The sequence below is a fragment of the Colobus angolensis genome, unplaced genomic scaffold, assembly GCF_000951035.1.
Source record: "Colobus angolensis palliatus isolate OR3802 unplaced genomic scaffold, Cang.pa_1.0 Scaffold428, whole genome shotgun sequence".
NCBI classification, from domain to species: domain Eukaryota; kingdom Metazoa; phylum Chordata; class Mammalia; order Primates; family Cercopithecidae; genus Colobus; species Colobus angolensis.
This window is the reverse complement of record NW_012117688.1, coordinates 1,344,215-1,360,696: the sequence shown is the minus strand read 5'-3', so window position 1 is coordinate 1,360,696 and position 16,482 is coordinate 1,344,215. Positions and strand designations below refer to the sequence as shown.

Below are 16,482 nucleotides of genomic sequence, written 5' to 3'. Positions count from 1 at the left end.
CTGCGGAAAGGAAAGAGGGGGAAAGGGAGGGGGAAAGGAGGGGGAAAGGGAGGCGGAAAGGAAAGCAAAAGGAGGGGGAAAGGAGAGGGAAAGGAGGGGAAAAGGAGGGGGAAAGGAAAGGGAAAAAAGGTGAGGGAAGGGGAGATAAAAATTAAAAAATAAACTGATATCCCTAAAAGACATCTCTTATATTCCCAGAGGACAAATTTAAGGAAAATTAAATCTGAAAAGCATTAAAAAAAAAACCCCACTGCTGGAGCCAATTCATTCTGCTTCAGAGCAACCAAGTTAAAAGAGGTTTTTCTAAAGATACAGTTTTAAGCAGAATTTGGCTAAAATTCAAGGTTCTCTAATGAGAGAGGTCCCTCTGTTACCACTGTCCCTCAGGTCTTTCCTAATATTCAGAGTTGGGCTTCCTGAGCAACCCAAGACCTGCCATCTCTTGCCATATCTAAAAGGTAAATTTTCTCATTTTATCCCAGGGACAAAAGAAACTTAAGATAACTTTAATGTGAGACCCTTCCCATAAGCAGAAAATAAAAGCAATTAACAACAACAACAAAAACCCACAATACTTTGTAGGATTTAAGGCCAGAAAAGTAGAGTTGGTTGATATCAACACAGTTCTTCCCTTCAGGGCTTCAGGGTTTATTTCCATTCTTAAACTCTTTAATGAGTGCAAACTATTTGAAAACATCTCGAGGCAGATTTTGCTTTCCCAACCATTTCATCCTGTCCTTCTACCTTAAGCCCTGATGAAGAGATTTCAAAAACTCCCTTTGAGTGTATTAGAAAAGCTTAGTAACTGACTTTACGATTACAACTCAAAAATGTTTACAAGATCTTTAGATAACAGTGTATGTGCAGAAAGATGAGGAAACTTCTGATCAAGAAGTCTAGACACAGATCAAGTGCCCAGGAGGGCAGAGCCAGTCTTTAAATATAGACACCATGCCTCCTGTGTTTACAGGGATAGCTCATAGTTACAGCCACCAGGGTTGCCTCCGAAAGCAGGTCCTACAAACTCCCAACGGACAGGGCCTGGCAGTATACCCCACTCTCACCACCATCCTTTGAAGAAAGTTCTAAGAGTTAAGGTTATCCCACAGGCTACCAGGTAGATTTCCAAATGGCCTCAGGGAAAGTGGAATTCTGCCAACAGTAAAGGCAACTCCCCAAACAGTGCTAAGGCTGAGAGGATCAAGGGAAGGACTTTGATATGCACATATATGCATGGATAAAAGAGTTAAGCTATGTAACATGAAACACCAAAAATACACTTGCTGGTACATCAAGAGTTTCTCACAAACACTCTGAAGTTAAAATCTAAAATGCTCCATTTTCTACCCAAAATATAAACTACTCAACCTCATTTTGTGCTATATACTAACACAGAAATGAGTTTATTAAAAAGGTTGGCTGCTATCTAAAGCAGTTTATGTTTTACACATAAAAAATTTATTTGCATAGAAGTTTTTATGGAACTAAAAAATATGTTCTCTACACCACCAAGGATCATTAAAATATTTTAAATATTAATATACATTTCTTCTGTCAGAAATAATAAAACTTTATTATATCAGTATTAAACAACAAAACCCTGTTGACATACATATAAAACGTTTTACAAACAGAATAACCTACATAATTCAAAACACTTTCAACAAATTTTTCACTTTTTTGGGGGGGTATTGTACAGACTTGAATGGATTGAAGATTGCTTCAATTAGGACAATCATTTTTTGTAATTCCAGTCTTTACAACTTAGTATGTATGCAATCGTACTGTTGATGAAATAGAAAATGATAATATTTTCCATCTCTTAGTAATCTTGTAATGGAACAGAAAACTATGGTGTGTTTGCATTTCTTGCAGGAATCAGCTATTATAAAGAAACATTAGGGCTTGTTTCTTCTGTCATTGATATCTGAATGCTTTTAATATGCTCATCCCAAGTGTTGAATAATGGCCTACTCTGTTTACCTGGGATGTGCTACTTCTTGAACACGAGCTGATGATGTGTAGCGTTTCAAATTAATGGATGAGGTAGCTCGACCAATGTAATCATCAATGCTTGAAGTGAGGGGAAAAGGAAGAAAACAGAAGCATTTTTCCTATCAACCAAAATGCACATCCTTCTCACCCATCCATCATACAGCTTTGGAGAGCTAAGAGGAAAGAAGACATACAGACTAGAAGATGATTCCTGAGAGAGCAAATGAGAGAGAATGGATGAAAACGCCTCACTTAAATGTGGTTCAGTACTCAAAATTCTGCAGTCAGGTCATCACATTTTCATTTACATTTCTATTTTCTAACTTTCTAAATTATAAGAATAATTTCAACAGATACCACACAACACATATATACAGGATGTAGTACAGCACTGGGCATCAACTTAAAATATTCACGAGGTACACATGAATGTAAGGCACTTTCGCGGTTTACAAAAGTGAATGCCTCAAAGTTAGATATTTATCAAAAATGGAAAAATATCCCTACACAACTTTATAGGAGCCCTGAAAAATCAAGTAGGTATGAATCATAAGCAATGTTGGCCAACATTTTGAGAGTCTTAGTGTGACTAAAGATCAGAGATATAATAGATAAATAAATTTAAAATTAGAGTTCTATACATCAGTGTCAGGATTCTAAAACTGCTCTCATAAAAATCTGTCTCTTCTAAGTTATTTCAGTTCTCAGCCACAGAGACTGAAGAGCAAGACAACTACTCAGTGTACCACTGTTTAGATTTCATGATGATACCATACCACATCAGTTACAAAGAGACTGAAAATAATACAGGTTTTGAGTTTGTTATTTCTGACAAATATTATAACTAGGATAGAAACTTATTCAAACTACTCAAAAATGTAAATTTTATGTATAAATCATGAATTTTTAATTTCTAAATACAAATATTGTTGCTCTAAATAATGTCAGTTTTGTGATTCTTCGAAATTAAAAGAATGCAGCCTACAACATGATGTATTTCCTTGTCTGTGAGAGACCAAACGAGCTTAGGTAGTATAATGCTAAAAAACTGATTTAAGGAAATAACCCATTTTTATGCCATCTTTCTCCAAAATTCTTGAAAAGCCAAATCTTCTCTAGGTCATGGTTGGTAAGGACAGGTCATTAACAAAGTCAGGGATTCAGGGCTGGGTGCAGTGGCTCACACCTGTAATCCCAGCACTTTGAGGCTGAGGCGGGTGGATCACCTGAGCTCAGGAATTCAAGTCCAGCCTGGCCAACATGGCAAAACCCCATCTCTACTAAAAATACAAAAAAATTAGCCAGGCTTGGTGGTGGGCACCTGTAATCCCAGCTACTCAGGAGGTTGAGGTAGGAGAATCGCTTGAACCTGGGCGGCAGAGGTTGCAGTGAGCCAAGATTTCACCATTGCACTCAAGCCTGGGCAACAAGAGTGAATCTCCATCTAAAAAAAAAAAAAAGTCAGGGATTCAGGACAGATAAAACTGTATCTTGCCTCTTTATTCACAAAGTAAATAACTATGGAATTTATTTTTTGTTGTTGTTTTTATTTTTTGAGTCAGGGACTGACTTTGTTGCCCAGGCTGGGGTATAGTGGCACGAACATAGCTCACTGTAGCCTTGACCTCCCGGGCTCAAGTGATCCTCCTGCCTCAGCTCCTCAAGTAGGTGGGACTACAGGCACACACCATCACGCCAGCTAATTTTTGTATTTTTTGTAGAGATGGGATTTTATTCACCATGTTGCCCAGGCTGGAATTTTTTTTTTTTTTTTTGAGACAAGATCTTGCTCTATCATCCAGCTTGGAATGCAGTGTCATAAACATAGCTCACTGCAGCCTGGACCTCCTGGGCTCAAGTGATCCTCTCACCTCAGCCTACCATGTAGCTGGAACTACAGAGGCACCACACCCAGCTATTTTGTAGAAACAGCGTTTTGCCATGTTGCCCAGGCTGGTCTCAAACTCCTAGGCTACAATCTACCTGCCTTGGCCTCTCAAAGTGCTGGCCACGGTCCCCAGCCTAACATTTTGAATATTATTATTGTTTTTTCTTACTCTGTCACCCAGGCTGGAGTGCCAGCTCACTGCAACCTCTGCCTCCTCGGTTCAAGTGATTCTCCTGCCTCAGCCTCTCGAGTAGCTGGGATTACAGGCATGTGCCACCATGCCCAGCTAATTTTTGTAGAAAATTATTATTTCTATGTTACATCATTTTAACAATTCAGTGGTTATCTTTGACCAAAAAATGAAATTTTAAAAACCATTTTTTAAATTAAAGAATGCAATTAATACATTCTTGTTGCTGACACGGAGGTTACAGTGCATACCTAGCTCCTTTCATTATTTACAATTCAAATCTTTGTTGCACTTCATCTGCAATCATTCCAGAAATTGCAAGGGAAGAAGTAGCAGCAGGGGAAGGTGCATTTCTCACATGAAGAACACGATTTCCAATATTCCCAACTCCTGCATCAAATACAAAATCTTCTACCAGATTTCCATCTCTATCCAGGGCTTGGGCTCTTACTCCAGCTGGGCCCCTGCAAAAGTGAAAGATGGGAGTCAGCTGACTCAAAGACATAGGATACTTTACACGTCAGTGTTTCCAAAGAATCTTAAAGCAATATTCTTCTAAATGCACAATTACATGGAAACCTAATGAGCTTCTGTTTAACCAAAGGCTGTCAGCTGTAGCCTGTCAAACCTATATTGTTAGCTTAGAGCCTAAAATCTATTATATAACAATAGTGTAATAAATGCTTATCAAAGAAACACATAAAAACAAGTTACTTATCAATGTCTCCTCTTTCCAAAGGTAGTAGGTAAATCCACACTTAACTAGAACATGTATATTTTTATTTAAATTTATAGAATGAATTTATTACAAAAATCAATCAATGGTTACAACGAGCCTCATCTGAGTAATACAAATCAATGAAAGCAGAGGTTATGTGTCAGTTGCATTCCTGTATCCTATTATACTTATTTTTGTATTTTTAAAATTCACACGATTAAAATTTATGGACAGAAATATTTGCAAATGGCAACAAGTTCTTGTTTTGCAGTTTGTTTTTAACAGTTTACCCTTCAATATCAGGATCATCTTCAATTAAAAAAGATGATAGGAAAAGCATAAAAATGAATTTAGCAGCATATTAATAAAAGGAGAATCTTTTTTTTTTTAATTGAGATAAGAGTGTTGATCTGTTGCTCAGGTTGTGTACACAACCTTGCCTGGCTAATTTAAAAAAATTTTTTTTTTTGTAGAGACGAGGTCTCACTACGTCACCCAGGCTGGTCTCAAACTCGTGGCCTCAAGTGATCCTCCCACCTTAGCCTCCCAAAATGCCAGGATTATAGGTGGGAACAACTGTAAAGACACTGATAATCTTTATTACTTAAAATTCTATTTTATAACATTTGAGCTCACAGATTTTTGTTGTTTTTTAAAACAGTTAAAATTTACAGATGAAATTTGAATCCAATGTTTTTGAACTACAAAAAAGCACCTCTTATGAAACTTGTCCAAGGAAGCCCAGTGTGAAAAATTCTATCTTATACACACCAGCAAGTACTTGCAGAAGATGCAAAGAACACTGTGAGGGCACTGCCCTCTAAGACTTCAGCTGGCTGAAGAGAGATAATAGTAATAGCTATTATTTAGTAAGTGCTTACTCTGTGCTAGGAATTACTTCATTTAATCCTCAAAACAACTGACACAGTTTATATTTAACAGCAAAGAAACAAAGAGAGATTAAGTAACTTGCCTGGAATCACAGAGCTATACTACTCATTCTTAGAGAGGTAAATCAGAATTATAACAATAAGAGTGAAAGGTTGTATGATAAAGATAAGTGATCTTCCCTATGGAATCCTGCAGGGAATCTGGACAGGAGATTTTTCAGCTATAAGAATTTCCGAGTAAGAATCAGATATGGGAGCAGGTGGAGCAAGATGGTGGAACAGAAGCCTACAAACATTGGTTCTCCTGCTAGAACACCAAATTTTAACTATCTGTACACAGAAAAGCACCATTACAAGAACCAAAAATCAGGTGAGCAATCACAGTGGCTAGTTTTGACTTCATATCATTGAAAGAGGCATTGAGGAGGGCAGAAAAGATGGTCTTGCATCGCCAATGCCACCCCTTCCTCACCCCCTAGCAGCGGCCATGCGGTGTGGAGAGAGAACCTATGCACTTGAGAAAGGGAGGGCACAGTGGCTGGGGGCCTTTACATTGAACTTAGTGCTGCCCTGTCACAGTGGAGACAGGTCGTGCTGGGCTCAGCCAGCGCCAGCACATGGAGGGAGCATTTGGACCTGCCCTAGCTAGACAGAAAGCATCCATCCCAGTGGTCAGAACTTGAGTTTCCCTGCAAGCCTCACCACCGTGGGCTGAAATACTCTGGGGTCCTAGATAATCTTGAAAGACAGTCTAGAGCACAAGGACTCCAATTCCTAGGCTACTAGCACTAGGCTGGGCTTATAGTAATTGGACTAGGGTGGCATGTGATCTAGGGAGATACCAGCTGGCATAGCTAAAGGAGTGCTTGCATCATCCATGCCCCAAACCAAGGCAGCTGCAATAGAAGTGACTCCTTGCTTCTGCTTAAGGAGCAAAGAGTAAAAAGGACTGTCTTACGTCTTGGATTCCAGCTCAGCCACAGTAAGATACGGCACTGGGCAGAGTTGTGAGGAGGCCCGCATTATAGGCCCTAGGTCCTGAACAACCTTTTTTTTTTTTTTTTTTCAACATGAAGTCTTGCTCTTATTCCCCAGGCTGGAGTGCAATAGTGCGATCTCGGCTCACTGCAACCTCCGCCTCCTGGGTTCACGCCATTCTCCTGCCTCAGCCTCCTGAGTAGCTGGGACTGCAGGCGCCTGCCACTATGCCTGGCTAATTTTTTTTTTTGTATTTTTAGTAGAGACAGGGTTTCACCGTGTTAGCCAGGATGGTCTCTATCTCCTGACCTCGTGATCCACCCGCCGTGGCCTCCCAAAGTGCTGGGATTACAGGCGTGAGCCACTGCGCCCAGCCGCTCCTGAACAGCATTTCTATACCCACCCTGGGCCAAAAGGAAACCTACTGCCTTGGAGGGAAAAACCCAGTCCTCGCAGGATACATCACCTGCTGACTAAAGAGCCCTTGAGCCCTGAATAACCAGCAGTGATAACCAAGGAGTGTGTCATGGGCCTTGGATGAGACTCTGAGATGTGCTGGTTTCAGGTGTGACCCAGCACATTCCCAGCTGTGGTGGCTACAGTGAAAGATTCCTTCTATTTGAGAAAAGCAAAGAGAAAAGTAAAGGGGACTTTGTCTTACACCTTAGGTACCAGCTCAGCCACAGTGAGGTAGAGCAACAAGCAGGTTCTTGGGGTCCCCAAGTCAAGGCTTACACTCTTTTTTGTTGTTGTTGTTGTTGTTGTTGTTGTTTGAGATGGAGTCTCACTCCATCGCCCAGGCTGGAGTGAAGTGGTATGACCTCGGCTCACTGCAACCTCTACCTCCTGGGCTCAAGCGATTCTCCTGCTTCAGCCTTCCAAGTAGCTGGGATTACAAGCACACTCCACCACACCCAGCTAAGTTTTGTATTTTTAGTAGAGATGGGGGTTTCGCCATGTTGGCCAGGCTGGTCTCGAACTCCTGACCTCAGGTGATCAGCCCATCTTGGCCTTTCAAAGTGTTAGGATTACAGGCATGAGGCACTGCGTCCGGCCCAGGCCTACACTCTTGGACAGCATTTCTAGAACTACCCTGGGCCAGAGGGGAGCCCACTGCCCTGAAGGGTAAGTCCCAGGCCAGGCAACTTTCACCACAAGCTGATGGAAGAGCCCTTGGGCGTTTTTTTTTTTTTTTTTCGCCCAGGCTGGAGTGCAGTGGCCGGATCTCAGCTCACTGCAAGCTCCGCCTCCTGGGTTCCCGCCATTCTCCTGCCTCAGCCTCCCAAGTAGCTGGGACTACAGGCGCCCGCCACCTCGCCCGGCTAGTTTTTTTTTTGTATTTTTAGTAGAGACGGGGTTTCACCATGTTAGCCAGGATGGTCTCGATCTCCTGACCTCGTGATCCGCCCGTCTCGGCCTCCCAAAGTGCTGGGATTACAGGCTTGAGCCACTGTGCCCAGCCAGCCCTTGGGCTTTAAGTGAATATTGGTGGTGGCCTGGCAGAAACCCTGTGGACCAAAGGTGGTGGCAGCCACAGGGAGTGGCCCCTCTGCTGTGGAAAGGGGAGGGAAGAGTGAGAAGAACTTTGTATTGTGGTGTGAGCGGCAGTTATCCACAGTAGAACAGAACATCAGGTAAACTACTAAGATATTTGACGCTAATCTCTGGCTTCCAGACAACATCTCTGGACATGCCTGGGGCCTGAGGAAGCTTACTGCCCTGAAGGGAAGGGCCCTGGACAAGAGCCAGTGCTGGGCTGGCTTCAGGTCTGACCCAGTGCACTCCCAGTGGTGGTGGCCACAGGAGTGCTTGCATCACCATAACCCCAGTTCCAGGGGGTTTAGCACAGAGAGAAAGAGACTCCATTTATTTGGGAGGAAGTAAGGGAAAAGAACAAGAGTCTCTGCGTGGTGATCCAGAGAATTCTTCTGGATCTTATCCAAGACCACTAAGGTGGTACCTCTACAAGTCTACAAAAAACACAGTGTTATTGGGCTTGTGACCCAAGTTCCTTTGACTACCTGGAAAGCCTTCCCAAGAAGGACAGGCATAAACAAGCTCAGACTGTGAAGACTACAACGAGTACCCAACTCTTCAATGCCCAGACATGAAAGAACATCTACTAGCATCAACACCATCCAGGAATACATAACCTCCTCAGATAAACTAGATAAAGCACCAGAGACCAATCCTGGAGAAACAGAGATATATGACCTTTCGAACAGAGAATTCAAAATAGCTGTTTTGAAGAAACTCAAAGAAATTCAAGACAATACAAAAGGAATTCATAATTCTTTCAGATGAATTTAACAAAGGGATTGAAATAATTAAAAAGAAACAAATTCTAGAAATGAAAAATGCAACTGACATGCTGACGAATGTATCAGAGTCTCAATAGCAGAACTGATCAGGCAGAAGAATTTGTGAGCTGAAAGACAGGCTATTTGAAAATACATAGTCAGATAAGACAAAAGAAAAAAGAATAAAAAACAATGAAGCATGCCCACAAGATCTAGAAACCATTCTCAAAAGGGTAAATCTAAGACTTATTGACCTAAAAGAGGAAGTACAGAAACATATAGCGGTAAAAAGTTTATTCAAAGGGATTATAACAGAGAACTTCCCAAACCTAGAAAAACATATCAACATTTGAGTACAAGAAGATTATAGAACCCCAAGTGCATTTAATCCAGAGAAGACTACCTCAAGCCATTTAATAATCAAACTCCCAAAGGTCAAGGATAAAGAAAGAATTCTAAAAGCAGCAAGAAAAAAGAAACAAATAATATGCAATGGTACTCCAATATGTCTGGCAGCAGACTTTTCAGTGGTGACCTTACAGATCAAGAGAGAGTGGCATGACATGTTTACAGTGCTGAAGGAAAAAATGCTTTTACTCTAAAATAGTATATCCAGTGAAAATATCTTTGAAGTGTGAAGGAGAAATACTTTCCCAAACAATAGCTGAGGGATTTCATCAACACTAGATATGTCCTACAACAAATAAAAAGAGTTCTTCAATCTGAAAGAAAAGGATGCTAATGAGCAAGAAGAAATCATATAAAGGTACAAAACTTCCTGGTAACAGCAAGCACATAAAAAAACACAGGATAGTATAACACTGTAATTGTGGTGTATAAACTTCTCATCTTATATAGAAAGACTAAATGATGAATCAATCAAATAAAATAACTACAACTTTTCAAGACACAGTACAATAAGACATAAAGAGAAATAACAAAAATTTAAAAGCTAAGGAACAAAGTTAAAGTGTAGAGTTTTTATTAGTTTTCTTTCTGTGTGTTTGTTTGCATAGGCAATCAGTATTAAGTTGTCATCAGTTTAAAATAGTGGGTTATAAGATAGTATTTGCAAGCCTCATGGTAAGCTCAAATAGAAAAACATACAATGGATACCAAAAAATTAAATAAATAAAAAGAAAGAAATTAAAACATACCATCAGAGAAAAATCACCTTCATTAAAAGGAAGATAGGAAGAAAGCAAAAAAGGAATTGAAGACTGTAAAGCCACCAGAAAACAAATAACAAAATGGCAGGAGTAAGTCCTTACTTATCAATAATAACACTGAGGCCGGGCGCGGTGGCTCAAGCCTGTAATCCCAGCACTTTGGGAGGCTGAGACGGGCAGATCACGAGGTCAGGAGATCGAGACCATCCTGGCTAACATGGTGAAACCCCGTCTCTACTAAAAAAATACAAAAAAACTAGCCGGGCGAGGTGGCGGGCGCCTATAGTCCCAGCTACTTGGGAGGCTGAGGCAGGAGAATGGCGTGAACCCGGGAGGCGGAGCTTGCAGTGAGGTGAGATCCGGCCACTGCACTCCAGCCTGGGCGACAGAGCGAGACTCCGTCTCAAAAAAATAAAAAATAAAAAATAAAAAAATAAAAAAATAAAAAATAATAACACTGAAAGTAAATAGACTAAAGTCTGCACTTAAAAGACATAGAGTAGCTGAGTGAATGAAAAAACAAGACCCAATGATCTGTTGCCTAAAAGAAACATACTTCACCTATAAAGATACACACAGACTAAAAATAAAGGGATGGAAAAAGATATTCCATGACAATGGAAATGAAAAAAGAGCAGGAATAGCTAGAATAGCTATACTGATATCAGACAAAATAGATTGCAAGACAAAAACTGTAAGAAGAGACAAAGAAGATTATAATATAATGATAAAGGAGTCAATTCAGCAAGAGGACATAACGATTGCAAATATATATGCACCCAACACTGGAGTACCCAGCTATATAAAGCAAATATTATTAGAGCTAAAGAGATAGACCCCAATATAGTAATTGCTGGAGATTTCAACACCCCACTTTCAGTGTTGCACAGATCTCCCAGACAGAACCTCGACAAATAAATGTCAGACTTAATCTGCACTACAGAACAAATAGACCTAATAGATATTTACAGAACATTTCATCCAATGGCTGCAGAATACACATTTTTCTCCTCAGCACATGGATCACTCTCAGGGATAAACCATATGTTAGGTCATAAAACAAGTCTTAAAACATTCAAAAAATCTGGAATATCAAGCATCTTCTCTGACCACGATGGAATAAAACTACAAATCAATCACAAGAGGAATTTTGGAAACTATATAAACACATAGAAATTAAACAATAAGGTCGTGAATGGGATCACAAAGTTAAAAAGCTTTTGCACAGCAAAGGAAACAATCAACAAAGTGAAGAGACAACCCACAGAATGGGAGAAAATATTTGCAAACTACTCATCTGACAAGGGATTAATAACTAGAATATATAAGAAGCTCAAACAACTCTATAGGAAAAAAATTTAATAATCCAATTTTAAAATGGGCAAAATATCTGAATAAACATTTCTCAAAAGAAGACATACCAATGGCAAATAGGTATATGAAAAGGTGCTCAACATCACTGATCATCAGAGAAATGCAAATCAAAACTACAGCGAGGTATCATCTCACCGCAGTTAAAATGGCTTTTATCCAAAAGACAGGCAATAGCTAATGCTGGCGAAGATACAGAGAAATGGGAGCCCTCATACACTGTTGGTGGGAATGTAAATTAGTACAACCACTATGGCGAATAGTTTGGAGGCTCCTCAAAAAGCTGAAAATAGAGTTATATGATCCAGCAATCCTACTGCTGGATATATACCCAAAAGAAAGGAAATAAGTATATCAAAGAGACATCTAAATTTCCATGTTTACTACAGCAGTATTCACAATAGCCAAGGTTTGGAAGCAACCTAGGTGTCCGTCAACAGATGAATGAATACATAAAATGTGGTACCTATACACAATGGAGTACTATTCAGCCATAAAAAGAATGAGATCCTGTCATTTGCATTAACATGGAGGTCATTATGTTAAGTGAAATAAGCCAGGCACAGAAAGACAAATATCATCTGTTCACGATTATTAGTGGGATCTAAAAATCAAAACAATTGAACACATAGAGTTAAGAGAGCAGGATTGTTACCAGAGGCTGCAAAAGGTAGTGTGGAGTGGGGTTTTACAGGGGAGGTGGGGATGGTTAATGGATACCTCCCCCCAAAAATAGAAAGAATGAAATGAATAAGACCTAGTATTTGATAGCACAACAGGGAGACTATAGTCAATAATAATTTAATTGTACATTTAAAAATAACTAACAGTGTAATTGAATTGTTTGTAAGACAAAGGATAAATGCTTGAAGGAATGAACAACCAATTTTCCATGATGTGATTATTATGCATTACATGCCTGTACCAAAATATGTCATGTACCCCATAAACATTTATACCTACTAGGCACCCATAAAAAAAATAAAAAACAAAAAACTTAAAGAATCAGATAGAATACACAGAACACAAAAAGAAGGGACAGGACTGAAAGCTGAAACTTTTTGGGGTAGAGATGCATATGTTTATCAGCTGGTATGTGGCCTATTTTATACACTATTTATAGTTTATCTGAAGTCATCAAAGTAGCATTTCTCCCCTCAACATCAGGACCAGCCACTGATGTTCAGTGTCCAATGTAAAACTCTGCTGTATAGATAGTTAGTCAGTGCATTCCCTTTGCTCCTTCTAAGCACATAGAGGTTACAAGTGATTAACCACAGTTAAAAATGTCTATACTTATTTATTTTTCTTACAAACAAAAATTATGTTCTCAATGTCCCCTATACTCTTGTCCACATATTCAAAATCTGACAATCCAAATTTTAAAATAATAATAATAATATTAATAATGTTTTTCTGGTTAGGCACAGTGGCTCATGTTTGTAATCCTAGAACTTTGGGAGGCCAAAGCAGGCGGATACTTGAACTCAGGAGTCTGAGACCAACCTGGGCAACATGGTGAAACCCCGTATTTACGAGTTAAAAAAAAAAAAAATCAGGCAGGCGTGGTGGTGAGTGTCTGAGTGTCTGTAGTCCCAGCTACTTGGGAGGCAGAGGTGGGAGGATCCCTTGAGCTCACAGTGGTAGAGGCTACAGTTGAGCTGTGATCACACCACTGCACTCCAGTCTAGGGGACAGAGTGTCACCCTCTCAAATAAATAAATAAATGATAATGATGTTTTTCTTAGGATCTCATTTTAGTTCAAACAAGTTTTTAACATGAAATGTTTAAACTACCAAATTTTTCATGTTCCCTTTTCAGCACTTAAGGCTACTTCAGGGTTTTTCTTTGTAGAATTACTATGCTTTCCCCGCAGAATACTTCAAATTGAAATAAGTATTATTATTTGAAATCTCGGCTTGGCGCAGTGGCTCCTGCCTGTAATCCCAGAAGTTTGGAAGGCTAAAGCGGGTGGATCACTTGAGGTCAGGCGTTCAAGACCAGCCTGGCCAATATGGCAAAACCCTGTCTCTATTAAAAATACAAAAATTAGCTGGGCGTGGCAGCAGGCACCTGTAATCCCAGTTACTCAGGAGGCTGAGGCAGGAAAATCGCTTGAACCCAGCAGGTGGAGGTTGCAGTGAGTCGAGATTGCACCATTGCACTCCAGCCTGGGCGACAAGAGCGAAACTCCATCTCCAAAAAAAAAAGAAGAAAAAGAAAAGAAAAAGAATAATCTCAGGTAACATAAACCATAAATGTCTTGAGGGCAAGTATGGCGTCAACACCCCCCTACATCGCCCACATGTGTAGATTTGTGTCTTGCACATAGTAGGTATTTAATAAGGCTAGAAACTTTCAGCTTTAAGTTAAAATTTAAAATTTCTATTTTTTAAATTTTTATTTTTAAAGAGATAGGGTCTCACTCTGTCACCCAGACTGGCTGGAGTGCAGTGGCATAATCACAGCTCATCGCAGCCTTGAAATGCTGGGCTCCAGTGATCTTCCCACTTCAGCCTACATAGGAGCTGGGACTATAGACACACACCATTGTGACAAGCTAACTTCTAATACTTTTAACTTTTAATTGTTTTAACAACTGAAAGAGCCAGTGACTCAGTAAGTTAATATCAGCAAATTCTCTTTCTAAAACTTTGTATAAATTTAGGGGATACAAGTGCTTTTTTTTTTTTTGAAACAGAGTCTTGCTCAGTCACCCAGGCTGGAGTGTAGTGCAGTGCTGTGATCTCAGCTCACTGCAACATCTGCCTCCCGGGTTCACGTGATTCTCCTGCCTCAGCTTCCTGGTTTCATGTGATTCTCCTGCCTCAGCCTCCCGAGTAGCTGGGATTACAGGTGCGTGGCACCGTGCCTGGCTAATTTTTGTATTTTTAGTAGAGACATAGTTTTGCCATGTTGGCCAGGCTGGTCTTGAACTCCTGACCTCAGGTGATCCCTGTCTGAGCCTCCCAAAGTGCTGTGATTACAGGCATGAGCCACCGTGCCCAGTCTGAGTACAGTTTTGATATAGGAATATATTACTTAGAGGTGAAGTCTAGGCTTTTAGTGTAACCATCATCCAAATGGTGTACATTGTACCTAATAAGTAATTTCCCATCCCTCACCCTACTCCCACTCAATTCAGCTACATTTAACATATCATTAATTTAGCTACAAATACAGCTAATGTGTTACATATTAGCCATGTATTTTGCTATGTTTTTAGCTAAACTTAATGGGAATGTACATCCTAAATGCTTAAATAGATCCTGGGCAGGGTGGCTCAAGCCCAATCCCACACTTTGGGAGGCCTGAGGGGTGGATTGCTTGAGGTCAGGAGTTCGAGACCAGCCTGGCCAACATGGTGAAGCCTCCTCTCTAACTAAAAATATAAAATTAGCCAGCCATCATGGTGCATGCTTGTAATCCCAGCTACTTGGGAGGCTGAGGCAGGAGAATCACTTGAACCTGGGAGGCAGAAGTTACAGTGAGCCGAGATTGCACCACTGCACTCCAGCCTGGGTAATAGAGTGATATTTCATCTCAAAAAAAAGAAAAAAAAAAAAAGTCCAGAAACAAGAACAGGTGAATGTGTAATTAAATACACACATTCATGAGAAGTCTTGTATTATATTATTGTCATATGTCAAGCATTACACTACAGGTTGGGAAACCAGCTATGAAAGCTGTAACAGGCATCTTCAGCCAGTTCCAAATATGATGGAACAATCTAGTATTTTATAAAACTCTACTGCTAATCTAAAAATATAAGTCCAGACCAGGCAGAGTGGCTCATGCCTATAATCCCAATGCTTTTGGAGGATGAGGCAGGAGAATCACTTGAGCCCAGGAGTTCCAGACCAGCCTGGACAATATAGGGAGACTCTGTCTCTAGGAAAATAGTAATAACTATTTCAGAGCTTTTTCAGTTAATTTGTTAGCTTACAGCTCCTAAACAAAGCTAGTAGTGTACATTCAAAATCTAAGCACTTCGAGGGATTCCAGATTTTTGGGAAGATTCCTCCTACTCCCCACCACCAAAACAGACAAAGTTCCTTAATACTTCCCAGTGCCAAGGGGAATATTATTTTTTTTCCAGACTTCCTTTCTTCTGAGGGTATAGCCTTTCAGGAGTCTCCTGGGGGCCTTACTTAGAGTCTCAGTTCCAACTTTCTACCTTGTATACACCCAAGATTTCTTTTTCAGCACTTGAGTGGCAATTAAAATACAAGTTCCTAATGTCCTATATCTTGTTTTGTGTGGTGGATATGGTTTGTACAATTACCAAAATTTACTAATCAATTAAGATCTATATATTTTATATGTGAGTCACACATAAATTAAAAATATAACTCAAGCCTCTCAGTTATTAAAATTTGCAAACCATCCCCACCTCTCCAAGTCAGCATCAGCACCAACTCCTTTTAGTATGAATTTTAATTTTGTTTTTGTTTTTTGCGCTGGGGTGCCCCTTACTTTCCCTTACTCTCAGCTATATGTACTTCAAGGATGTTTATCATATTTCCTCCAGACTCTTATTAGTATTTTGTAGTGTGAAGGTTACCAAATTCTCTACACTAGTGGTTCTCAACCAAGGGAGATTTCGCCCCCAGAGGACATCTGGCAATGTCGACACATTTTTGGTTGTCACAATTAGGAGAATGAGTAGAGGCTAGGGATACTGTTAAACATTCTACAACAGTCAGGCATGGTGGCTCACGCCTGTAATCCTAGCACTTTGGGAGGCCAAGGCAGGTGGATTATCTGAGGTCAGGAGTTTGAGACCAGCCAGGCCAACATGGTGAAATCCCATCTCTACTAAAAATACAAAAAATTAGCCAGGCGTGGTGGCAGGTGCCTGTAATCCCAGCTACTCAGGTGGCTAAGTCAGGAGAATCATTTGAACCTGGGAGGCGGAGGTTGCAGTGAGTCGAGATGGCGCCACCGCACTACAGCCCAGGTAACAATGTGAGACTCCGTCT

General features: G+C 40.2%; 1 protein-coding gene across 1 annotated transcript in view; it reads right to left on the bottom strand.

Moving 5' to 3' along the window:
- Nucleotides 1-2,855: 2,855 nt before the first annotated feature.
- L2HGDH (L-2-hydroxyglutarate dehydrogenase) overlaps nucleotides 2,856-16,482 on the bottom strand; it is a 66,305-nt gene continuing 52,678 nt past the window's right edge. Inside the window, exons 10-11 of the mRNA XM_011956896.1 lie at nucleotides 4,325-4,537; nucleotides 2,856-3,439 (exon numbers count right to left, since the gene is read on the bottom strand). Coding sequence (XP_011812286.1) covers nucleotides 4,342-4,537 — 196 coding nt within the window. The 3' untranslated portion in view covers nucleotides 2,856-3,439; nucleotides 4,325-4,341. The remainder of the gene's footprint in view (nucleotides 3,440-4,324; nucleotides 4,538-16,482) is intronic.